Genomic DNA, 27,018 nt, shown 5'->3' with positions numbered 1-27,018 from the left:
TTATGTATACACACACACATTGTTGTTGTAAAATATTTTTGTACATATAGGTCCTTTGCCTTTTTCTTTCATCTGTTTGGAATACAGACTTAAGAGTGATACTGCTATGTCAAAGACTAAGCAGTTTTATAGCCCTTTGGGCACAGTTCCAAATTGTTCTCCAGAATGGTTGGACCAGTTCTGAATTGTGCATTAGTGTTCTTATTTTTCTACATCCACTCCAGAATTTGTCATTTTCCTTTTCTAACATGTTGGCCAATCTGAGGTAGTGTGAGCTGTTACCTCAAATTTGTTTTCATGTGCATTTCTCTAATCAAGTGATTTAGAGATTTATTATTGATAGCTTTGATTTCTTCATTTAAAACTCCCTGTTTATATTCTTAACCATACTGGAAATCTTACTCATTTTTTCATGTGTGTCACTAGTTGGATGACAAGGCATTTGGTTACCATAAGGTCACAGTTAATCCTATTGTTTACCTGCACTTCAATGAACTTCTTCCCTTTGTCATTCAGAGCACTGGGCAGAAATCACATTACATCAACACCTGCCACAGGCCTTTGTGACACTTTTAATTAAAGTGATTCCAAACCTTCACGGTCCACAGTGGTTACCCAAATGAGTGAGAGCAGAAGTAGCACCAGCAACATCAGGAACACAGCTCAGATTATTATCAATTTGCTAACTGCATAGAGAACATATTTGAATGGAGACTGTCCAGGTGTGTGTTTTGTTCTAGACCTATGATTTCATCCTTATGAAGTCACAGTGGGGAGCTTAAGCACCATCAACAATTATTCATCACACATAAGATAAGGCTCATCTCATGGCCAAGAAGTCATCACCAAGCATCTTGCATGCCATATCTTTAGGGATCAAAGTTAAGGCTAAGGCGCTCCAATACCACCCTCCACTTAGTAATCTCTGGCTCAGCCAGCATAATCTCTCCCTCCCTGAAAGCCTGTGGGAAGAGAACACTAAATTTTTACCCCTTTGAGGCCTTTGCAGAGGGGAGGGCTATCTTCTTCTCCCATGGAGCCCAAAGACTTTCTGAGCTACATCTAGGGACTCAGAATCACAGTCTAGTCAGTTGGGGGATCTTCCCACACTGTTTATATATTCATGAAGAATGACTCTATTATGAATTATCTAATGGACATAAAGTAGGATCCTTAGTTCTAAAGGTCTTCCCGAACTCAAAAGGTTTCTCTCTAGAATTCTTTGATGCTGAGCAAGTTCTGTCTTCATGCTGAAAAGTCTTCTCGCATTCGCTGCATTCGTAAGGTCTCTATCCAGTATGAATGGTCTGATGTAGTATAAGATCTACATTCAGGTACATTACATTCATAAGGTATGAATTAGGCTTTCCCACATTCACTACATACATAAGGTTTTTCTCCAGCATGAATTTTTGATGTTTAATAAGATCTGAATAGCAATGGAAGGCCTTCCCACACTCCTCACATTCATGAGGAATCTCATCAGGATGAATACTCTGATGGACATAAAGTAGTGTCCTCAGTCTTTAGGCCTTCCTACATGCATTATAATCTTAATATTTCTCTCTTGAATGAATATTTTGGTGCTGAATAAGTCGTATCCTCACTCTAAAGTTCTTCCCACATTCATCACATTCATAAGGTTTCTCTTCAGTATGGATTTTTCGATGTCGAGTAAGTTCTGAGTTGCCAGGGAAAGCCCTGCCACACTCCTTACATTCATAAAGAATCTCTCCAGTATGAATTCTCTGATGCAGAGTAAGTTGTGCCTTCCTCCTGAAGGCATCCCCATACTCACTATATTTGGAAGGTTTCTCTACAATATGAATTCTCTGATGTAGTATAAATTTTGACTTCCGAATGAAGGCCTTCCCACATTTACTACATTCATAAGGTTTCTCTTCAGTGTGAATTCTTTGATGTTCAATAAAGTCTGAGTTGTAGAGGAAAGCCTTCCACACTCTTTACATTCATAAAACAACTTCCCAGTATGAATTTCCTGGTGCAAAGAAAATTAGTCTCTTACTCCTGAAGGTCTCCATACATTCACTATATTCATAAGGATTTATCTCCAGCATGAATTATCTGATGTTGATTAAGATTTCTCTTGCAAGTGAAGGCCTTCCCACATTCACTACATTTATAAGGTTTCTCCCCAGTGTGAATTCTCTGATGCAGTGTAAACTGTGACTTCCAAATGAAGGCCTTCCCACATTCACTACATTCATAAGGCTTCTCTCTAGTATGAATTCTCTGATGCAGTGCAAATTGTGATTTCCAAATGAAGGCCTTCCCACATTCACTACATTCATAATGTTTCTCTCCAGTATGTATTCCCTGATGCACAGTAAGATGTACCTTCCTCTTGAAGGCCTTTCCACATTCACTACACTCATAAGGTTTCTCTCCAGTGTGAATTCTTTGATGTTTAACAAAGTCTGAGTTGTAGAGGAAAGCCTTCCCACACTCTTTACATTCATAAAGCATCTTCCCAGTATGAATTCTCTGGTGCAAAGAAAGTAGTCTCTTACTCCTGAAGGTCTCCATACATTTACTACATTCATAAGGATTATCTCCAGCATGAATTATCTGATGTCGAATAAGATTTGTCTTGCAAGTGAAGGCCTTCTCACATTCACTACATTTGTAAGGTTTCTCCCCAGTATGAATTCTCTGATGCAGTGAAAGTTGTCTCTTAACCCTAAAGGCCTTCCTACATTCACTACATTCGTAAGGCTTCTCTCCAGTATGAATTCTCTGATGCAGTGTAAAATTTGACTTCCAAATGAAGACTTTCCCACATTCACTACATTCATAATGTTTCTCTCTAGTATGAATTCCCTGATGCACAGTAAGATGTACCTTCATCTTGAAGGCCTTTCCACAGTCACCACACTCATAAGGTTTCTCTCCAGTGTGAATTCTTTGATGTTTAATAAAGTCTGAGTTGTAGAGGAAAGCCTTCCCACACTCCTTACATTCATAAAGCATCTTCCCAGTATGAATTCTCTGGTGCAAAGAAAGTAATCTCTTACTCCTGAAGGTCTCCATACATTCACTACATTCATAAGGATTGTCTCCAGCATGAATTATTTGATGTCGATTAAGATTTGTCTTGCAAGCAAAGGCCTTCCCACACTCACTACATTTATAAGGTTTCTCTCCAGTATGAATTCTCTTATGTTGTGTAAATTTTGACTTCCAAATGAAGGCCTTTCCACATTCACTACACTCATAAGGTTTCTCTCCAGTGTGAATTCTTTGATGTTGAATAAAGTCTGAGTTGTGGAGGAAAGCCTTCCCACACTCCTTACATTCATAAAGCATCTTCCCAGTATGAATTCTCTGGTGCAAAGAAAGTAGTCTCTTACTCCTGAAGGTCTCCACACATTCACTACATTCATAAGGATTGTCTCCAGCATGAGTCATCTGATGTTGAATAAGATTTGTCTTGCAAGTGAAGGCCTTCCCACATTCATTACATTCAAGAGGTTTATCTCCAGTAAATTCTCTGCTCTCTGAAAGGAAGAATAAGGAGTTGATTAACCCTGCCTTTTTTACCCTTTCCAAAGGTTCTTAGTTGTTCAAGATTTTAGAGCTATTCTCTTGCCTTCTCACTTGAGATGACTTGTCTCACTAGTCTTTCACTAAGGATAAATCTATCTTATGTGAAAGTATGATGACTCAGAGGTAACATACGTAAAGGAATTGACTGAGAATGAAATTACCTGGAGGAATGAATTAAATCTACTTTACTTTAAGTGGCTGACATTTGAATGGAGTAAGACTATTCAGAAAAAAATAGATGACCTAGAGAACTTGCAAATGTATTCTTACCATCTAAGGTAGAAATACAAAGGGAACAGACTGAATAGAAAGAAAATAGAGAACTGAGTTGAGAGTGAGAATAGATACATAAAGTAAACAGAATAAACATGAAATATGACGGGAGGAAATGTGACAATTGTTTCCATAAATATCCTCTAAAAACCCAACACATCAGCTTTGTAAAGAATTGACTGAAATTTGTAAGAGTAAGATATACAGGTATTTTTGACAAGAGAAAGTATTATTATTTGCTTGAAACATTACTCAAACTCTGGAATCAAAGAAGTAAAAATGAAAACAATTCAGAGGTATCAATAAATTGCCTTCAGATTAGCAAACATTCTTTATATAACTTTTGGCAGTTATGTTGAATTAGTTACTTATTAAAACTGCTGCTTTAACCCAATGGTCCCAATACTAGTTCTACATCCTCAAAATGTTACTCAAAGCAAAGAACATTCTCTAAAATATTCACAATAGCTTTTTGTGAACCTGCAAAATGATGAAAACCTATAGGCCCAATGCTGGGCTTATGGTTAAACAAGTCATAAGAACATATTATTTCAGTAAAGAAATACATTAAAAAAGTAACTTCTTGAGGTAAAAAATGAAATTTGAAAGCCTCAGCTCCTCTCAACAGGCCTGAGAAGCTTTGACAGACTGCTTGGTTCAACATTTTACAAGAGCTTGGACCTAAAATGACCAATAGATTATTATTTTGCAATGATCCATCTGCTTGGTTTTTATGTAGTCACCTGGACAGCTGCTTGTTGGAATATCTGCCTCTGGCATCCAAGATGCTTCCCTCTTCTCCAACTGGTAGATCACATCTGATTTGGAAACAACAAATCCTACTCATTGAAAATGAAAAAGTGCTAGTTCTATCATAGAAAAGATAGATGAAATACTCCTTCCAACTCTTAGTAAAAAGGTGGGGGAGTAAGGGCCCCCAAAATACCTTATACCATCAAAAGCACTATGTTAGCTCATTTTGTCTGAGATTTTTGGTTTTTTCCAACCAAGAGAGGGCTAATGGGCTGGTATGGAAGGAGAAGTAGGGCTGTTTCTTTTTCTTTCTCTTTTTTTTTTTAGGTGGCAGCGGGAGGAGAAATTACATTTCTTTTTTTGGAGGAGGGAAGGCAGGGCAATTGGGGTTAAATGACTGCCCAAGGTCACACAGCTAGTAAGTGTGTCAAGTGTCTGAGGCCAGATTTGAACTCAAGTCCTCCTGACTCCAGGGCCGGTGCTCCACTCACTGCACCATAAAGCTGCCCCATTACATTTTGTTTTTGTGTTTTTTTAAAAACATCTGTAAAACTTAATAAAAGAATTCAAAGTGAATTCAAGCTTTCAAGTAGGCATGCTAGGAAGACATCAAGGATAGTAGTACAAAGGACAACTGAAGGATATTCTATATTATGGTAGAATGGACTACTGAATAGAACTTATAAAAAAACAGTTCCATTGACGCACTCCCTGCTTAGACTGTGGGAACATTGTGTATAATGAAACCTACATTGGAATTAAAAAGAAAATCTTGAATTTGAAGCAACAGAGAGGGGAAAACACATTCTCAAGGATAACAACAAATCAGGAAACCAATTTCCAGGCATACAAAGCAAAGATCCTTTCCCTGGAAACAGGTAGCACAAGTAATCTGTCTCTTGGCTACAAAAAAGATTAAGGATAGTTTCCTTTCGTATGTCAAAGAATATCTGTTAAAATCTTAAAAGTTATCAATGTATATATAAAGACTCCAAAGAGGTAGCCTTTCTTACCCAAAGAGATCACGTTCCTATAGTTCTCCAGCATCACATCCCTGTACAACTTTTTCTGAGATGGGTTCAATTGTACCCACTCCTCCTGGGTAAATTCCACAGCCACATCCTTGAATGTAACTGGTTCCTGAAATACCAAAAACATTTGTGCTTACCCAACTATAGCACTCACTCTTTGAAATTCAAATGTAAACTGCTTGCCAGCACAGTGAGGAAACGGAGGGCATTAGGACAACAAGTGTTACAGGCAACTGGGTCAATCACACTGACTTCATTTTGTGACTCAATTCTGGAGGTAGTTCAGTTCTTTTTCTGCTCAATTACAGGTCTAGTCCAACTTCTGTTTTGTGAGAAAAATTTTATTCAATTGTGGGAATTGGGAGAAAACCTTATTGCACTGTTTGAACCAAGCCCTGCATGACTGGGAAACAAGACCACTTCTACCTGTTGTTTAGAGACCTTTAATTAATGACCTAGGATATGCTGACCAGAAACCCAGACAGATCCAAAAGGATGGATGTAAGCAGCTATCTCACAATTGTACATCTCAAACAACCCATATGTCTTATCTGAAAATTGGCCTCATACTGTAAAATGAGTTATCGTTTCCATGTTCCTTTGATTATATCCAGACACTTGGGGATAGTGGGACACTTTGTTTGCTGAATTAAGGGAGCTGATCCTGTTGCCTTCCCCACTCTCAACATGACAAGTCCTTAATCTTTCTTCCAATTAGAAATCAGATTACCTAACATTGTACTATATGATTATAATTAATTGGTCTTGTTTTTAATGTATAAAAGTATATTTCCCCTATATTTAGGGTTCAGACCTAAGTTAAGGAAGGGACATGGTCTTTGTTCTGCCGTTGAGATGCATTGCTGGATAAACTGATATGCTCAAAATATAGTACTTGGTTTACAGAGTGGGCCAAAAATGTCTCTCTCCTGATTGGCCAATCCAGATTTTAGCCCTTTCTCAGGTGATGAGGGGAGGGGGCACTCCAAATAGTTCACAAAGGCAAAAGGAAAATGAGACAGCAGACAATAAGATGTATAGAGTATCATGGAAATGATTAGTATGAACTTGGACAGACTGAGAGACCATGAAGAATAGGAAGGCTACATGCACGGGATCACAAAGAGTCAGACAAGATTAAATGACAATCTGCATCCTGAAAGTCAATCACATCAATGTCAGAAGTCAGGTAGCATATTTCATCATGAATCCTCTTAAAAAAAAATCATTGGTCACTGTATTAATCAGAGTTTTAAAATCTGTCAAAGTTGTTCGTCTTTACAATATTGCCATTGGATAGATTTTTCTCCTGCTCTTCTTACTTCATTCTGCATTGATTCATACAAGTTTTCCTCAAGTTCTATGAAAAAGTTCCTTTCATGATTTCTTATATTACAACATTTTTCTATCACCTCTGTATACCATAACATGTTCAGCCATTCCACCATTAATGGGAATCTCAGTTTCCAATTCTTTGCCACTGACAGGGTAAGGGCCCAAGTCAAGACCTTTACCTCTTACCCCAAAAGAATTTAAGTCCCATTTGTCCACAGACCCTGGAAAATCCCACCTTGAACTCTCCTTGAAATCTTCCCACTTGATCTGGCTTTTCCTGCCCAAATTTGTTACTCTTAACCTAGCCTAGACCTCCATTGTCTGTGGCCTCCAGATTGCCTCCCACCCTTGATCCTATCAAAATATCTATACCCAAATCTGTTACCCTTAAATTATCCTAGCCCTCCATTGTCTGTTATCTCCAGGTAGCCTTCTGCTACTTCCCACCCTTAATCCCACTCTCCTAGTTCCTGGAGTCTGACCCTTCAAGATCCTCCTTAGACTCCTCCTCAAGTCCCTCCCTAAACCCCTCCTCTAGTCACCCCAGACTACCTGGACAACCCTAGATCCCCCCTACAATCTGTCTGTATATAAAATCCATCTTGCCTCCATGAAGGTGCTCAGATTCAATCTAGCTCAGATTATTCTGGCCCATTTGTCAATACAAGTGTCACAAATGCTCAGGGCTCCTTAAGAGTCTACCCAACATGGCAAGTTTTTAATAAACTTTGTTTTCCTTTGGTTGAAAGGCTTGGATTGAATTCATTTGGGCAGGACCCGGTGTGTCAGTATTTTGGGGTCCCAAGCACCCCAAAACCTCAACACTACCATAAAATCAGCTGCTATCAATGTTCTTGTACATATGGATCATTTCTTCTTTCTTTGACCCCTTTGCACCTAGTAGCAGTATTGCTGGACCAAACGGTATGTGCACAATTTAGTAATTTTCTCAGCATTTTTCCATATTGCTTTCATGAATGGCTAATCCAAGTTGTAGCTCCATCCACAGGCAGCAGGGGTGGAGGTGGGGGGGAGAATATCTCCCGTTGTCCTGTCTATATCTTGCCACTGGACTCATGTGGCTCAGGAAGAGAAAGTAAAGCCGGTAGCCTTGTATAGCTCTCCCTCACTTAAATCCAATTCATTTGCAAGTCATGGCATCATCTTCCTAATGTCATGATCCTCTTTGAGAAGGAAGGGCAAACAACAACCTGTGAGTAGTCTGAGCTGTCCCACTGGAGACCCAACTGGCCAGTTCCAGTTGGGCAACTCAGCTCCTTCCTCTGCTCTCCTCTCCCTCTGTCCACATGGAGTATCATGCCCTAGGGATTTACTGGCTAGATTTCTTTCTTAAAGAAAGAAGCCTTAAACCCAATTCACTTTGGGTGTCATTGACTGGTCAACAAAAGGTCCCAGTCCAAGCACCACTTGGTGGTCATTGTTTGGGCTGAGGTAGCTCAGAAAGAATGTAAATAGTAATTGTTTCTGTTTTGTCCAGAAACCCTGAAGGTCTTCTCCTCCCAGATTAATTTTTTGGAGGAGTAGTTAAAAGGGGCCATTCCTTGGCCTTAATCACTGAGTAGGGAATTGCCTCAAAGTGAGAACTCCTAAAGACCTTAGGTTAAAAAGGCCAAGATCTCCCATTGGATGATGGGCCATCTCCGGCCCTCCTGATCTATACCTTGCCACTTGCCCCAGATGGCTCAGAAGAAAGTGAGGCTGATAACCTTCCACAGCCCTCACCTAAATCCAATTCATTTGCAAGTCTTAGTATCTTCTTCCTGTTATCTCGGTCCTTGTTGAGAACAAGGCCAAACAACAATAACCAACAGCATATTAATGTACTTGCTTCTCCACAGGCCATCCAGAATTTCTCATTTTACTTTTTCTCAATTTGGCCAATCTGATTAGTGTGAGGGGGAACCTAAGAGAAACTTTAATTTTATTTCATTCATATCTTTTATACTTTTAAGTGGAATAGGTGTTGTATCTTGTCAAAAGCTTTGCGTGCATCTGATAAAACAACATTCCTTTCATCGTTCATGTTATTAATATGTCTATTACATCAATAGTTTTCCTAATGTTGAACTAAATATGAATGCCTAATATAAATACAATCTCCTAATGTATAACCTTCATGAAATGGTGCTGTAATCTCTCCCTGGTTTAGGTAAGAACATTATATTTGTAGAACAAATTTCATAGGATCTTATCTTTTTCTAGATTTTTAAACAGTTTATGAAATACTAAAATAAGCTGTTTATTAGATGTTCGATAGAATTCACTTGTAAAGTCACTAGATCCCAGAGATTTTGTTTTTTCATTTCAGCCCCTTTGGAAGCTCATTTATACCTCATTCAATTTTTTCATTTAAGATTAGCTTATTTAGGGAGCCAAGATGGCAGCTGGAAAGCAGCAATTTGTGTGAGCTCCCCACCAGGTCCCTACAAAAACCCATAAAAAAATGGCTCTGAACAAATTGTAGAACTGCTGAACCCACAAAATAGCAGAGGGAAGCAGGACCCAACTGAGGACAACCTGGATGGTCGCTAGGTGAGGTCTATCGCACACGGAGCTGGGAGCAGAGTAGAGCAGAGCCCAGCGTGGGCGGCGGCAGAACCAACCAGACCAGGAGCCGGGCGGAACGGGCCCTAGCACCCTGAATCAGTGAGCTGTGGCAGTTACCAGACTTCTAAACCCACAAACACCAATGACAACAGAGATGGTTAGTGGGAAAAGCTGCGGGAACAGAGTGAAAGGAGTTCGCGGTTCAGCCACCACCCCGGGGCAGCAGGAGTGGTGCAGCTACAGAACTAGAGCGGCAGTTGCTTCCGGCCCCAGGCCCACCTGGTGGGAGGAATTAAGTGGCAGATCTGAGCAGGAGTGCAGAGCCTGCTTAAGATCCCAGTCAGGTCCTGGCTGGTGGTTCTTGGGGAAGGAGGAGTGCTGGTGTGGCAGAGCTGACTGTATAGAAATAGCTCTGAAAACAACAGCGCATCCCCTCAACCTTGAACAAAGCACTCTTTACTCTACAAACAGTCACACCCCAGCGAAAAACTCAAGGGTCAGGTAAGTTGGCTGAGAACGTGGCCAGGCAGCGAAAATGCACGCAGGTTCAATCTCAGACTTTGGAATCTTTCTTTGGTGACAAAGAAAACCAAAATATACAGCCAGAAGAAGTCAACAAAGTCAAAGAGCCTGCAACAAAAGCCTCCAAGAAAAACATGAACTGGTCTCAGGCCATGGAAGAACTCAAAAAGGATTTGGAAAAGCAAGTTACAGAAGTAGAGGAAAAATTGGGAAGAGAAATGAGAAGGATGCAAGAAAACCATGAAAAACAAGTCAATGACTTGCCAAACAAGAACCAAAAAAATAGTGAAGAAAACACATTAAAAACTAGACTAACTCAAATGGCAAAAGAGCTCCAAAAAGCCAATGAGGAGAAGAATGCCTTGAAAGGCAGAATTAGTCAAATGGAAAAGGAGGTCCAAAAGACCACTGAAGAAAATACTACCTTAAAAATTAGATTGGAGCAAGTGGAAGCTAGTGACTTGAGGAGAAATCAAGATATTATAAAACAGAAGCAAGGGAAAGAAAAAATGGAAGACAATGTGAAATATCTCATTGGAAAAACCACTGACCTGGAAAATAGATCCAGGAGAGATAATTTAAAAATTATTGGACTACCTGAAAGCCATGATCAAAAAAAGAGCCTAGATATCATCTTTCAAGAAATTATCAAGGAGAACTGCCTTGATATTCTAGAGCCACAGGGTAAAATAGTAATTGAAAGACTCTACTGATTGCCTCCTCAAAAAGATCCCAAAAAGAAAACTCCTAGGAATATTGTTGCCCAAATCCAGAGCTCCCAGATCAAGGAGAAAATACTGCAAGCAGCCAGCAAGACACAATTTGAGTATTGTGGAAACACAATCAGAATAACACAACATCTAGCAGCTTCTACATTAAGGGATCGAGGGCTTGGAATACGATATTCCGGAGGTCAATGGAGCTAGGATTAAAACCAAAAATCACCTACCCAGCAAAACTGAGTATCATGCTCCAAGGCAAAATATGGACTTTCAATAAAATAGGTGACTTTCAAGCTTTCTCAGTGAAAAGACCAGAGCTGAATAGAAAATCTGACTTTCAAACACAAGAATCAAGAGAAGCAAGAAAAGGTAAACAAGAAAGAGAAATCACAAGAGACTTACTAAAGTTGAACTGTTTTGTTTACATTCCTACTTGGAAAGATGATGTGTCTGATTCATGAGACCTCCATATTAGGGCAATGTCGGCGGCCGGACGGGATGTGCCCCACTTTGGCACCCCGTACTCCCCTACTACCGCCTATCACTCACCCTGCCCTCGGGTCTTCGGACGTCTCCGGCTCCTCTCGGGGGATGCGAGAGGAGAATCACCAGGCAGTACGCTGGAGTCAACAAGCAGCTTTATTGCATGGCGTACCAGAAATCTCACACAAATCCCACTGACCCTCTCTGGGGAGCGCCTTATATTGGGTGTTTTGGGTTGGCTCCTCCCCAGTTCCTCCCCGAGGGTGGAGCTCCTCCAGTAAGAGCCGCCCCGGTACTGACGTGGTGGAAGCCACACAGGCACCGCCGCGTCAGCAGGTCCAGACTCCCTGGCTCCCATCACTACCCTCTCGGGGGGCCCAGGTCCAGAGCGCCCCTAACAGGGCAACTGAAGGGAATATGCATATATATGTATGTGTGTGTATGTATATACATATATATATAGAGGGCACAGGGTGAGTTGAACATGAAGGGATGATATTTTTTAAAAAATCAAATTAAAGGATGAGAGGAATATATTGAGAGAGGGAGAAAGGAAGAGATAGAATGGGGTAAATTATCTCGCATAAAAGTGGCAAGAAAAAGCAGTTCTGTAGGAAGGGAAGAGGGAGCAGGTGAGGGTGAATGAGTGAATCTTGCTCACATCACATTTGACTTGAGGAGGGAATACCATACACACTCAATTGGGTATCTTACCCCACAGAAAAGAAGGAGGAAGAAGATAAAAAAGGGGGGATGATAGAAGGGGGGGGGCAGATAGGGGGAGGAGGTAATCAAAAACAAACACTTTCAAATAGCGTCAGGGTCAAGGGAGAAAATTCAATAAAGGGGGATTGGTTAGGAAAGAGCAGAATATAGTCTTTCACAACATGAATATTGTGGTAAGGGTTTTACATAATGATACGCACATGGCCTATGTTGAATTGCTTGCCTTCTTGGGGGGGGGGGAGGGAAGAGGGGAGAGAATTTTGAACTCAAAGTTTTAAAAACAGATGTTCAAAAGCAAAAAAAAAAGAGTTTTTACATGTAACTAGGAAATAAGCTACACAGGCAATTGGGCATAGGAATTTATCTTGCCCTACAGGAAAGGAAGGGAAAAGGGGATGGGAGGGGAGTGGGGGGACAGAAGGGAGGGCTGACTGGGGAATAGGGCAACCAGAATATATGCCATCTTGGAGTGGGCAGGAGGGTAGAAATGGGGAGAAAATTTGTAATTCAAACTCTTGTGAAAATCAATGCTGAAAACTAAATATATTTTAAAAATTCAATAATTAATTATTTAAAATAAGACTAGCTTATTTAAATCCTTTATTCCATAATCAGCTAATCTGGATATTACACACACAAACATGTATCTATAAATATCCATCCATTATATTTAGAGTGTCAGGTTTATTGGCATACAACTGAGAACAGTTTCTACTAATTTCTTCACTGGTGGCAACTTTATCTTTTTCCCCCATTTTTTGATACCAAAAATTTTATTTTCCTCTTTCTTTTTTAGTTGCCGTTTCCCTATAATGGGAGGGCCGGGTGGTGGAGCAATAAATTTATCCCAAAGCACTTTTTTACAGAGACTCAGACTTTTCCAACCAATTTTTCATTTTTCATCAGGTATTCTACTTGGTTTCAACTCTTAACATCATACCTCCAGGCTGGGTTCCCTATCCCAGCACTTCTCCTTTTCAGCTTCCTTTGGTAGACTGTCTACCCTTCATTAGATTGTAAACTCCCTGAGGCCAAGAAGAGTCTTTCCTTTTTTTTCATTTATTTAATATATTTACTTTTCAGCATTGATTTTCACAAGAGTTCGAATTACAAATTTTCTCCCCATTGCTACCCTCCCCCCCCCACTCCAAGATGGAGTATATTCTGGTTGCCCTGTTCCCCAGTTAGCCCTCCCTTCTGTCACCCCACTTCCCTCCCATCCCCTTTTCCCTTCCTTTCTTGTAGGACAAGATAAATTTCTACCCCCTGTTGCCTGTGTATCTTATTTTCTAGTTGCAAGCAAAAACTTTTTTTTTTCTTTTTGAACATCTATTTTTAAAACTTTGAGTTCCAAATTCTCTCCCCTCTTCCTTTCCCACCCACCCTCCCTAAGAAGTCAAGCAATTCAACATAGGCCACATGCGTATCATTATGCATAACCCTTCCACAATACTCAAGTTGTGAAAGACTCACTATATTTTGCTCCTTCCCAACCCATCCCCCTTTATTGAATTTTCTCCATTGACCCTGTCCCCTTTCAAAAGTGTTTGTTTTTGATTACCTCAACCCCCATCTGCCCTCCCCTCCATCATCCCCCCCCCTTTTTTATCTTCTTCCCTCTTCTTTCCTGTGGGGTATAAGATACCCAATTGAGTATGTATGGTATTCCCTCCTCAGGCCAAATCTGATGAGAGCAAGATTCATTCATTCCCCCCTCACCTGCCCTCTCCCCTCCTCCCACAGAACTGCTTCCTCTTCCCACCTTTATGTGAGATAATCTGCCCCATTCTATCTCTCCCTATCTCCCTCTCTCAATATATTCCTCTCTCATCCCTTAATTTGATTTCTTTTAGATATCTTCCCTTCCTCTTCAACTCACCCTGTGCCCTCTCTCTCTCTCTCTCTCTCTCTCTACATATATATATATACATATATATATGTATATATATATACACACACACACATACATATATACATACATACACTCACACACACACACACACACACATATATATAGAGAGAGAGATATAGATATAGATATACACACACATATGCCTATTCCCTTCAGCTACCCTAATACTGAAGTCCCATGAATGATGCACACCATCTTTCCATGTAGGAGCGTAAACAAAACAGTTCAACTTTAGTAAGTCCCTTGCAATTTCTTTTTCTTGTTCTTTTTCTTGATTATCTTTTCTTGCTTCTCTTGATTCTTGTGTTTGAAAGTCAAATTTTTTATTCACCTCTGGTCTTTTCACTGAGAAAGCTTGAAAGTCCTCTATTTTATTGAAAATCCATATTTTGCCTTGGAGCATGATACTCAGTTTTGCTGGGTAGGTGATTTTTGGTTGTAATCCTAGCTCCACTGACCTCCGGAATATTGTATTCCAAGCCCTTTGATCTCTTAATGTAGAAGCTGCCAGATCTTCGGTTATTCTGATTATGTTTCCACAATACTCAAATTGTGTCTTGCTGGCTGCTTGCAGTTTTTTCTCCTTGATCTGGGAGCTCTGGAATTTGGCGACAATATTCCTAGGAGATTTCTTTTCGGGATCTATTTGAGGAGGCGATCAATGGATTCTTTCAATTTCTATTTTGCCCTGTGGCTCTAGAATATCAAGGCAGTTCTCCTTGATAATTTCTTGAAAGATGATATCTAGGCTCTTTTTTTGATCATGGCTTTCAGGTAGTCCAATAATTTTTAAATTATCTCTCCTGGATCTATTTTCCAGGTCAGTGGTTTTCCCAATGAGATATTTCACAGTGGCTTCCATTTTTTCATTCCCTTGCTTCTGTTTTATAATATCTTGATTTCTCCTCAAGTCACTAGCTTCCACTTGTTCCAATCTAATTTTTAAGGTAGTATTTTCTTCAGTGGTCTTTTGGACCTCCTTTTCCATTTGGCTCATTTTGCCTTTCAAGGCATTCTTCTCCTCATTGGCTTTTTGGAGCTCTTTTGCCATCTGAGTTAGTCTATTTTTTAAGGTGTTGTTTTCTTCAGTATATTTTTCAGTATTTTGGGGGGGTCTCATTTAGCAAGTCATTGGCTTGTCTTTCATGGTTTTCTCGCATCCTTCTCATTTCTCTTCCCAATTTTTCCTCTACTTCTCTAACTTGCTTTTCCAAATCCTTTTTGAGCTCTTACATGGCCTGGGACCAGTTCATGTTTTTCTTGGAGGCTTTTGTTGTAAGCTCCTTGACTTTGTTAACTTCTTCTGCCTGTATGTTTTGGTCGTCTTTGTCACCAAATAAAGAATCCAAAGTCTGAGATTGAACCTGGGTGCATTTTTGCTGCCAGCCATATTCCCAGCCAACTAACTTGACCCTTGAGTTTTTCAGTGGGGTATGACTGCTTCCAGAATTTAGAGAACTACGTTCCATGCCTGGGGAGATGCGCCAGCTCTGCCACACCAGCACTCCTCCGTCCCCAAGAACCCCCAACCTGGACTGGGCTTAGATCTTCAGCAGGCTCTTCACTCCTGCTCTGATCTGCCACTTAATTCCTCCCAGCAGGCGGGCCTGGGGCCGGAAGCAACTGCTGCTCTAGTTCTGTAGCTGCCCCACCTCCGCTGCCCGGGGGCAGTGGCCGAACTGCGAACTCCTTCCACTCCCACAGCTTTTCCCACTAACCTTTTCTGCTGTCTTTGGTGTTTGTGGGTTGAGAAGTCTGGTAAGTGCCACAGCTCACTGATTCAGGGCGCTGGGGCACACTCCGCCCGGCTCCTGGTCTGGTTGATCCATGCCGCTCACGCTGGGCTCTGCTCCGCTCCCAGCTCCCAGCTCCATGCAGGATAGGCCTCACCCAGAGACCATCCAGGTTGTCCTGGGTTGGAGCCCTGCTTCCCTCTGCTGTTTTGTGGGTTCTGCAGTTCTAGAATTGGTTCAGAGCCATTTTTATAGGTTTTTGGAGGGACTTGGCAGGGAGCTCACACTAGTCCCCACTTTCCAGCCGCCATCTTGGCTCCACCCCCTTTCCTTTTCTTATTTATATTCCCAGCACTTAATACAGTGCCTGGCATATAATTGGTGGTTGGTTGTCCTTTCTTGAAGACCAAAATGACATCACTATGTTAGAGCCAAGTTACAGTTCCCCTCATTGTGGCTGATCATACCAATACCAAGTCAGTTTCCAGGCATGGCATTGGTATACTATCCAGGTTTCACAGGCATATAAAAATGAGGTCTGCACCACAGTTCTTGTAGACTCTCAGTTTGGTAGTCAGTGTAATATCTCTTCTCTCCCATACTTTCCTCTGGAGCCTCCCAAACACTAAGTAAGTCATTCATCAGCCTCATTATCAATGTCTACATCCCTAGAAAATATATTGCCAAGGTAAGTGAGCTTATTCACAGCATTCAAAACTTCTCCATTTGCTGAGTATGATGGTTCCAAGTACGGATGGTGTGGTGCTAGTTACTGGAGGACCTGTGTTTTCTTGGTGTCAATTGTTAGGGCAAACTTAGCACAAGCAGCAGAGAATCAATCCATACTTTGTTGTATTTCATCTTCAGAGGCTGCACTGAGGACACAATCATCTACAAACAGAAAGTTATGCACCAATACTCCCTCCACTTTGGTTGTGGCTTGTAGCCTTTTCAAGTTGAAGAATTTACCATCAGTGTGGTAACTGACCTTGATACCTTATTATTATATGCCATGGCATGTAATAGAAACTTAATAAATGTTTGTTGATAAGTGACTACTGAATTTTATGTCCAATTAACTGATGCTTTTTTTCCCCTCTTTTGATGATAAGTGCATAAGGCACTTAAGCTGGCAGAGCTATCAATTAGCAGACACTCTAAGATGCAAACAGGAAACTACTCAACAGTATGTGTCCTTTGACCTAGCCAAAGCAATACTGGGCCTATACTCCCAAAGACATCAAAAACCAAAAGTGGAAAAGGACTCATAAGGACAAAAACATTACTAACAGTCCTTTCTGTCATAGCAAAGTATTAGGAACAAAAGGATACTCATCAACTGGGGATTACCTGATCATTCCATGAAATGGGAGTATTACTGTGCCATAAGAAATTATGAAGGGGATAGTTTCAGAGAAACTGGGAAGGCTTGTATGAAACAGGAAAACATCAGAACCAAGAAAATAATTTATAAATGACTATACCACGCAATGACCACCATGATTCCAGAATATGCTTACTGGCTAGAAGCACTGTATTTTTCTTTCTTCACTGGAGGTGTGAGGATGTTAAGGCAATCAGTACGGCAGAAGCTCTTTCCTGCCCATTTGAATAGGCTTAAGGTGGGGCCCCAGGTGGGGGCAACTAAGGGAGAGGGGTCAGCTAAGAAGGTCTGATTACATCTTTGCTCCTAAGTTTGCCCCAAAGCCCTAATTACTAGGTGCTAAGCTGATGTGGGCATGATGCTCCCAGGGTCCTAAGGGGAAGCACTAAGACCAGAGCCCCAGAGCTCATAGGAGCTTAAGTTCTGATCACTCAGACGACACTTGATGACGTCTGAAACTGTATAAAAAGAGAGAACACAACTTGGAGATTGAGACGTGAGAGTGCTGAGCAAGAGCTTGAGGCCAGTGGGTAATCTTCTTACCGGAGGGGAAAAGCACGAATATGATTTGGTTTAATGTTATCATGTTTTTCTGTAACCTCCTGGTTACTCCTGTGAGGCAGACTTAGTGGGCCCAGAAGCTTTTGGCCAGGATATCGAATTGGGGACACTGGTTCGTTGGTCTGCTACTTTGGAGCTCAAATAAATGCTTTAATTCTTCTGCCTTCTACTTAAATAATTCCTTATATCGTAGAGTTCTGAACCATTCAGGCATAGATATGATTTTCTTTGAAATCATGAATTCTGCCTTCATAATATAGAGGAGAGAGTACAATTTAAGAGGGAGAGAACTAGAGATAGTCCTGTCAGAAACACAGAAAAAGATGCACAGAAGAGAACAGAAGTTCAAAAAGAGGACAGCTTTGAAAGTCACGTGTTGAATTTATGGATTTTTTGTTGTCTTTTGTCCTGGAGTGCTTCTCAGCACTAAGGCAATCAAGTGCCTTTGATGAGTCTTGCCTTTGTTTGAATCAAGAGTCATTGATATGTATATATGATGTATACAGTGCTTAAAGATCTTTCCCACCCATTCAATGGGCCTCAAGTGGGACCAGTTAAGGGATGCCTGAATAGCGGCAGGCCTATACCTTTGTGATCAGTGATTAAAGATCTTTCCCACACCTTTTTGCTAAGTAGATGCTAAGCCCCAGGGCCCTAAACCAGGTATACATGTTCTGAGTTTGGCATTTTGCTTTTGGGGTGCACTCATTGGAAGTGTTTGTGTGATTTGGCCAGATGAGACTCTGGGTAGCTGTTAAGGAGGGCCCCCATAGATGTGACAGGCAGTTTCCCATTCTCTTCTAATTCATTTATCACATTTTGATTCTAAGTATACATTGTGAGATGTTGGTCTATGATTTGTTTCTGCCAAAATGCTTTCTAGTTTGCCCAGCAATTTTTGTCAAATGGAAAGCTCTTACCCCCTGTAGTAGCAATTTAGATTTGAAGAACTTTCCCACCCATTAATAGGCCATATGACCTGCTTACATCACAAGAAGCCTAAGTTACATATGGTGGGAGGAACTTCCTGACAGGAAAAGGAAGTTATGTCAAAGGAAATGCTGAGAGAGAGATGTTATGGCTAATGGCCACCATCGTGATTGTTGCAACTTTACAGGCTGACTTAGCTGTACTGTTTGTCTGTGGGAAGACCCCAGCAGGGGGTCAGAGAGGTTTGGGCATAGCGAGGTTCCAGGCTGTGATGTGGTGTTTTAAGTTCCCTGCTGTTATGATAAAGTGAGCTGACTGGCTGTGGGAGCTAAACATTTGGCTACGGGATATGATTTTCTGGTGTCTGAATAAATGCTATACTTCTTTTACCTTCTTTATGGACAGTCTCTCATACCTTGCAATACCGAACTACATAGGCATATTCACAATTATCGCTGATGTTTTTATTGCCTTACTGATATACCCCCTTAACAGAAAGTTTGCCCTAGAATAAATAGAATAGGCTACCCCCTAACCAAAGGTTTCTCCAAAGAACAAACAGAATGAGGTTCCCCCCTTTACCAAAAGGTTGTTCAAGAACAAACAGAATGGGGTTCACCTTACCAAAGATTTGGACAAGGAACAAACAGAATCAGGATATACCTGTGCTATAATGTGCTTATTTATTCTCATTAAGCCAGAAAAGCATGCATGATGGAGTCAGAAAATAATTCTGAACTCAGAGGTAAACAAGCTGAAGGAGATCCTTTATATGCTTAGAGCAATCCCAACTCAGGTTGCCTGCGTCAACTGAAAATTACATAGTCTTCATACGTGTTTAACCATAATGTGAGAAAAGAATTTCTTAATGGGATAGTTTGTAAATATATTAAAGAGAATGGCTTCACTGGCTTTATAGTTCCTGACACAAGAAGGGGCATTTTGAGCTCACTCAGAGACCAAAGCAAAGTATGTCTATTACGTCAGAGCACACAAGGCATTATGGTAGGTTAAACTCAAGAGTGGGCAAATTGCCTTTCTCCTGATTGGCCAATCCAAGTTTTAGGCCTTTCTCAGGTGATAGGAGGCCCAAAATGATTCACAATACATATGCATACACATGTATTTACACACCTATTTGTGTCTAATGCTAGCCATGGGGGGGGGCGGGGCAGGGTTGAAGATGGAGAGGAAAAAGAAAGAAATTTATATAACTTTATTATATTTTAAAGGAATATAAGTTATACATAATAGTCACAGTTTCATATGCAATTACTTTTTTTATTATACTATGTTATGTAAATGCTTGTTTTATTCCATAAATTATAAATAAAATCAATGAAATATAAAAAAGTGAGAAGTAGAAGACTAGGCACAGTAGCAGCAATAATGATTAACTGTGAAAGACTTAACTACTCTGATGAATACAACCATCCATGAAAATTCCACTTATAAAAAATGAAGAGAGAATTGCTGAACTTTAAGTACAGAATGAAGCATATTGTTTTTCATTTTCTTCTTGCATTTTTTTTGGATTAGGAACAATATGGAAATGTTTTGTATTACTTCACATGCAAAATGGGTGTCCTATTGTTTGCCTTCTCAACAGGAGGGGAAAGGATTGGAGGGAGGGAGATAATTTGGAACTCAAAATTTAAAAAAACTATAAACTAAATGTAAGGTCTTTGTGTGTGTGTGCGTGTGTGTGTGCGCATAGAGGATAAATTAGTTTCTATGGTGTCATTTAGCTCTAAATAACGATTCTCTGATGCTCGCAATTTCCTGTGTTATAGCATAGGAGAAAGAAACGTACCCCACTATCTCTGGTCTGAGACAGTATTTCAAAAAAGCAGCAAGTGGCACTCACCTGTCCAGGCCTGGCTGTCAGCACAGGAGCCATTCCCTCTTCCTCAAGGCTTCCACCTACTGGGGCAGGGCAGAGGCCACAGAAGGCGGAGCTGGGGAGGAAAGGAGAACCATGAGAACGAGGGGCCGGCTGTGGGTCTGCCTGCTCAGAGACGAGGAATCCCCATTTCTCCACTGCATGGGGGGTTCAGGGAGCGGGCGGGGTGCTGGGAAGGGGGTGTCGCCCAGAAGGAAGCAGTTACTTCTCAGGTGGGGGGGTGGAAGGGCAGAAAGAAAGTCATTTCTGGGGTGGGCTAAGGAAACAGTCATTTCTGGGGGCGGGGAACAGAAGAATATAGTCATTTCTCTCCGGGGGGGGCCCAATATCTCTTAAAAGACATAAGTCGAGAACACGTGACGGGGGGGGGGGGGGCGGGCTGGCACGGACCCCAGGCAGCATCAGGAAAGGCTTCCCGGAGGATGGCGAGAGCAGAAAATGAGGCCACAGGGAAGCCCGGACCAAGGACCAGATGGACACACACCAGGGGCACAGGCCCTCTGACGCTGCGCACAGGGGAAGGACCGAGGCCTGGAGGGGTAGGCCCTGACCGGGGTCACGAGATGCGGCCGTGACTGAAGGAGGATTAGAACCTACTCGCAGACCCCCACCTCCACCTGCCCACCCCCAACCCCCCACGGGCCGCCCCCAAACCCCTGGAAGCCCTCGGGGGCTTCCTTCCTCCTCTGGCAGACGCCCCTCCCCTTCATCAGTGAGCTCTCCAACCAGCTCCCGGGGCCCCGACTCCGCCGCACCCTCGCAGCCGGCCTGGGCTTGCGCCTGGCCCCGCTCTCGGCTGCCCCTCACGGCATCAAATTTCACCTCAGGACAGACGAGGAGAATCCGCTACCATTAAGCACGGAAGAAGCCAAAAGGAAACGAGGTGGAAGTGACGTACTACGACAGAAGTCCAAGCGTCCCGCCCTGGAGCTTGAAAAATGCCCCTGGGGCGCCCACGGCCTTCTGGGAATTGTAGTCTGGAGGCTGAGGTGTCTTCTGCGCAGGCCTGGCGTATGGCCCTTTCCCCGGCCTGGAATGCGGTTATGCCTCCCTGTCTGCCTTAAAGCGCCGTTCCCTCCGCTTCTCCCTTTACCTCGTGCGTGGTCTTCACAGCCCCAGAACCCACGGGGAATCACCAGGCGTGGGGTCCCAAACCTGGGGAGGGCCCTTGGACTCCTCCCACTCTAGTCCACCCCTCGGTCTCTCCCATTCCGGAAGCCAAGCCACAGCTCTAAGGAAATGCTTCCTTTCCCCCGCCATCTTCCCGACGGAAGTGACGTGACCACATACGGAAGCGGCGGCTCAAAGGAAGGAAACCACAAGCTCGGGGCTTGAAGCAGGTAGCACTTCGCTCAGCCACCGGGAGCGGCCGGAGTGTGTGCGGGGCAACAGGAGAGGTTCAAAGGGCACCGGCCGCCAGCGGGGATCCTGGGACTACGAAAGGCTTTGCTGTGTCCTGGGCTGTGTTTTGGGAAACGACGTTGGAGAAAAGCCGAGGATCCGAGAAGGGCCAGGCCCTTTGTAGGCTGCGTGGGAAGAGGATCATGGAGGAGGGGAGAAGGTGGAGCCCTTCTGTGCCCACTTTGCGTCTGTTTGCCCTTTCAAAGAGACAGACCCAAGGGAAACCAGGAGAGAGTGAGGGCGTTTAGCCATGCTTGGAGAATGCTAGTAGTTTGGTAGGTGGACTAAATAAAAATAATAGCTAACATTTACCTGGAGCTTCTTGTGTTCCAGACACTGTTAAGTACTTTATAGTGACTATCTCATTTGGACCTCACAACATCCCTGGGAAGCAGGTGCTATTGTAGACCCCATTTTATAGATGTGGCAACTAGGATGAAGTGATTTGCCCAAGATCATACAGCTAGCTAGTATCTAAAGTTGGATTTGAAATCAGGTCTTTGACTCCACGCTCAGAACTCCATCCACTACACTACCTAGCTTTACCACCTTTATCTCTTAGTATTGAAAGAATGGGCAGATAGGATTGCTGAGTCGTTGCCAGTGATATTTGCAAGATCGTGGACAACAGGAAAGACCAGGAGAATCACCAATGTCTAAATTTTCAAAAAAGTAAAGAGCAGTGGATAGTGAAAAGTGGGAAATTTAGGCCTAATGTTGTGATATGAACCCCCATTACCTGAGAAAGCCCTAAAACCTGGATTGGCCAATCAGGAGAAAAACATTTTTGGCCCACACTGAGCTTAACCTACCATAATTCTTTGGCTGCTCTGGCATAACAGACATGCTTTGTGCTCTGAGTGAACTCCAAGTCCCCATTCCTGTCAACAACTGCAAGGCCAGATGAAGCTGAACAGGAGCATTCTTCTGTTTATGACTGCCAAGGAAAAGGTGCCTTGAACTGGATACTATCTTGAGTAATGGCATCCCTCTTCTGTGATGTATGTGCAATGTTTTGGTATGGTATGTAATGTCATCTCATGTTAATGACAGAAGAGACAGACACCGTGGAACTGTAACTGCAATTGACACTTCTTTTATCGTATTTACAGTCTATCCTATTAAGAAATTCCTTTATCATATTATGGTTTATACATATGGCGACTATAATTTTGACTGATGCGGGTATCCTGAGCTGGGGAAGGTAAAAGGAGAAACACTTCCTTCTATGGATATATAATCAGTGCAGCCAGACCCCAAAATGGGTTCATTTTGACATGCATATCTCTATATGCATGATTCATTCACCAGCTTTGAACGAAACAACATACACATACAGCCTAATTTTGTTTGTACTTCTTAGAATGAATTCTTTTTAAAGTTTGACAATGTCAAAGTATACTGTAAACAGTGCTATCCAAAAGTGAAATGAGTTTTCTTGAGAGGTGACAGGTTTGCCCTCCTTGGAGGTGTTCAATCAGAGGCTGAACTACCACTATTCAGGTATGCTATAGAGGGGATTCCTTTGCTGAATGAGTTGGACTGAATTGCCATGAAGGTCCTCTCCAACTCTCAGATTCTGTTATTGTATAAATCCTAAAGCAATACTTAAATTCTTCTATCTGGGAATCAAGTCATGATGCTTCAAAATATGAAACAAGCAGCAGCACATTTCTTTAAAATGTCACAACTAAGATTTGAAATGAGACTAGACTTAGGTGGACTGATGTTCTCCCATATTTCTCTCATATGTATTTGAAACATTCTAAACAAAAAAGCAGGTCCTCAAAACAGATGAGACTCATGTTCCACCACACCAAATAAGTCTTCAGTTAATAGAGGAAGAGCAACAATGAGAACTTTGTCACCAATGAATTCACCAACAGGTGTTGTGTTCCAACTACCTGGCACTACCTACTAGGCCATCAGTGAGAAAAGTGCCCTTTGAACCCACTGGTAGATTATCTACCAGTGGCATCAAAATTGCTACCTATGCAGAAGCCACCTGCTATAGACCCACACATCACACTACGAAGGACCCTCTTCAGTTGGATGCCAGCCACTTCTTTCACCTCCATCCCCCATAGTACCTGAAATTCTACCTTTGGCATCAGCATCTCTGCTCCCTAGCACATACGCCGTTAGCACTAAAGAAAAAGAATCCCAAAATGGACATACAATCTGGGTTTCTATCTATACTATTTGTGGTAACCAAGAAGCTGTACTCTGTCCCTCTTGACTGTGATGTTTAAAAGATTTGAGAGACATAATTTCTGGGCAATTAATCAATTTGTTAATAATACTAACATTTTCATAAAAGAAGTTAATGACACTCATAGCAGTAGGTCAAGGCTTATATGCCCTTGGAAAAGTAGGTTTTCCAGATGGTGGCAGTCAACTCTGGTTAACAAGTAATGAGAGCAAACATTAGAATGAGGGGCTGGACCTATTCTAATGAGCTTTGATTCTGTCGTTTGTTTCTAAATTACCCCCAGCGTTGAGCAATGCAATCAAAGAATTTATCCCTACCTGAACCTGAGTAGAGAACAATGGGCTTCCCCCTTCACACTTTAGATTAAATTCCTTGTAAAGTGGGGTAGAGTCTGACCAAGATTGAGGCTAAAGTTAAATCAACCTTCAGATAATGAGTTTTGATACGATTTTTAAAAAAGAAAAGAGGTGAAATCTGGACCTCTACAAATCATTGATTATTATAATAATTTCTCTCATGATTTAGAGACTATGTCAACAAATCCCTCACAGATGAGAAAGTGGAACAATAAGTAAGGTAGCTTTTACAGGAGGTTTAGCTAAGAAAGAGAAGAGAAATACAGGATACCCACTTCAGGAGATGGTAAGGTCTAGTACTATTTTGTGTGTTTTTAAAACTATATTAGTTGTAACATAATTTTTATTTAACATAATTTTCTTTAGACAACTCCTCCTTTTGCTCCATATTGGACTTGTTACTGAATGGGACCGATAATTGTGAAGACTTCACAGAGTAAAATACAGGGGTTACACTCTTCTCATATTTATGAATTAGGGAATGTCTAAGGGATTAGGAGAGGTTTGGCCTTGTGGTAACTCTGGAAGGTCAGGGCCTGGAGCTGTGGGCACGCTCTTCCCTCTCTCTCAGATGTTAGAAGATAATAGACTTCCTGTGAGCTATTCTTCCTCTGCTCCAGGAAGGTCTCTCTTCGCCCCGCCCCCCCCCCCCCCTCAGCCATTTCTTCTCCTAGACTTTCAGACACCACCACTGGCAGTTGAGTTCTGATAGGGAAAACCTGAATGGGCCAGACCAGATCAACCTTGGTCCTCTGTCTAGTTTTCTCGCCTAGACCGTAAGCCCGCCTCCCAGTCAGTGGTGACAAGGGATAGAGGTGGGCGGGAATCTTTTCATTAAGAGTATAAATTAAGGCAGCATTTCCTTTTACCTCACCTCCTCCATTATGGAGGTGTGCCCAAATCTTGTAAGGTTTGTAAAATAAATTTACTATGTTTCTCCTAAAGATGTCTCTCCTATTATTTGAAAATTCTGTCCCATACATTTCTTTTCAAATCTTAAGAATTTCTTCTTGAAAGCTTCCCATAATTTCCACCCTGACACCATATACACTAAGTATTTTCGTTCCTGTGAAGCTAACTATACTTTTTTTCTTTAATCCTTGAAATATGTGCCAAAATTGAGTGTCAAACTATTCCCAACTTCCCTCTCCTTTGTGGGGATAATGCTTTATTATTTATTAATATTGCTTGAGCCTTTCTTTATGTGGAAGAATTTTTCTAACCCAAAGCTTACCATAGTGGTCAGGCTGACCCCAGAAATGTCCAGGGAAGTGAGATGGCTCCTAGGAGTACTCAGATTCCACTCAGGTCTTGTTTTGAGTCCAACCAGGTTTTAGATCCACCTAACAACTTTGGGGTTTGACCAAATTTGATTGAATGTTTACACCTATGGGCTAATACACGTCTCAAGCAATCTTACCTGGGAACTGCCCCTTTCTTAAAACTGTCTGTTACATTCTGGCAACAAGCTACTCATCCTTACACCCTTGTCTGAATTCTACATAATGTCAACCTATTATAGCTCCCTCCTCTACTGAACTAATTTAATGAAATTCTTTGTAAAACCTTTTTTAGAGTTGGGGGTTTGTTCTCAACTGACAGCTTTTCTAACACAATTTCCAGTTTGGATTAGCCACATTCTCCCCAACTTCCAATTAGTTCGATTCTAGTGATGAAAATTTGGATCAGAATAAAATTTTTATTATTGGGCTCCTATTTTTCTTGAAGGATGAAATGATCATCAAGACATTTTATCTCTGCTGTTCTTGACAGAGGGAGTCAGAGGGTTTTATCAACTGCCAGATGACTGAAGTCCCTCATTGCTACTCTACTGTGGTGGTATGACAAGTTTATTAACTTCGTCATATCCTTATCTATGTCCTCTTTCTTTTTGGTAGTCTTTAATGAATGAACAGAACCACAGACTCCCATAATTTGACGCTGATAGATGGCTTCAGTGGCCATTTCATCCAATTTAATACTTAAAAATGTGTAGAAGCAATTGTTGTTATTATACCTTCTTAGTAAATAGCTTTTCTAAAAGCTGATTAAGTTTTGTTGGTTAATTGGCATATGAATTAGTGGTAGGCGTTTATGTGAAATAGTACTAAAAAGCCAGCCATGCAGGGTTATCCCTATTTCCTTTTTCCTTAGTATTGATAGGCTTCTCTCTAGTGCTTCCAATCTATAAGTGCTAGTACCCATTTGGATGATAGAGGCATCACGCTGGGGACTGTTGATGACTGGGTCAATTTTGGGGAGTTGGAAGTGTATCAGTAATAAAGGTGGGACTTTTTTTTTTTACTGTTTTCTCTTTTAGAGCACTTATTTAATCAAGTGCCCTTAATGAGTCTGGCCCTTGTTTCTTTGATTAAATCAGAAGTCTTTGAGGACCTGCTTACCTCAAGGGAAAGCCTAGTTTACATGGGTTTGAGTCACATGTTTGTGATGCCAGAAGCTTTTAGGTCTCCTGGATTTGAGTCACTTGTTGTGATGCCCTTTGACCCTGAACAAGGTATATAAAATCAAAGGTTGGTGTTATGCCTTTGGGGCTGTCACTCAGAGTGTTGATGTGGAGACTCTGGGTAGCCCTTGGAGCCCTCCAGCTTTGAAGAAACCCAGATATTGTTTCCCTGGTAACTATGT

At 41.7% G+C, this 27,018-nt stretch overlaps 1 protein-coding gene across 1 annotated transcript in view; it reads right to left on the bottom strand.

Moving 5' to 3' along the window:
* Positions 1 to 49: 49 nt before the first annotated feature.
* LOC118841580 (zinc finger protein 420-like) overlaps positions 50 to 27,018 on the bottom strand; it is a 40,845-nt gene continuing 13,876 nt past the window's right edge. The window contains exons 4-5 of the mRNA XM_036749121.1: positions 2,863 to 3,518; positions 50 to 2,778 (exon numbers count right to left, since the gene is read on the bottom strand). Of these exons, the coding sequence (XP_036605016.1) occupies positions 2,056 to 2,778; positions 2,863 to 3,518 (1,379 nt within the window). The 3' untranslated portion in view covers positions 50 to 2,055. The remainder of the gene's footprint in view (positions 2,779 to 2,862; positions 3,519 to 27,018) is intronic.

Source organism: Trichosurus vulpecula, chromosome 3 (assembly GCF_011100635.1).
Source record: "Trichosurus vulpecula isolate mTriVul1 chromosome 3, mTriVul1.pri, whole genome shotgun sequence".
In the NCBI taxonomy this organism is placed as follows: domain Eukaryota; kingdom Metazoa; phylum Chordata; class Mammalia; order Diprotodontia; family Phalangeridae; genus Trichosurus; species Trichosurus vulpecula.
This window is presented reverse-complemented; position numbering and strand designations above follow the sequence as displayed.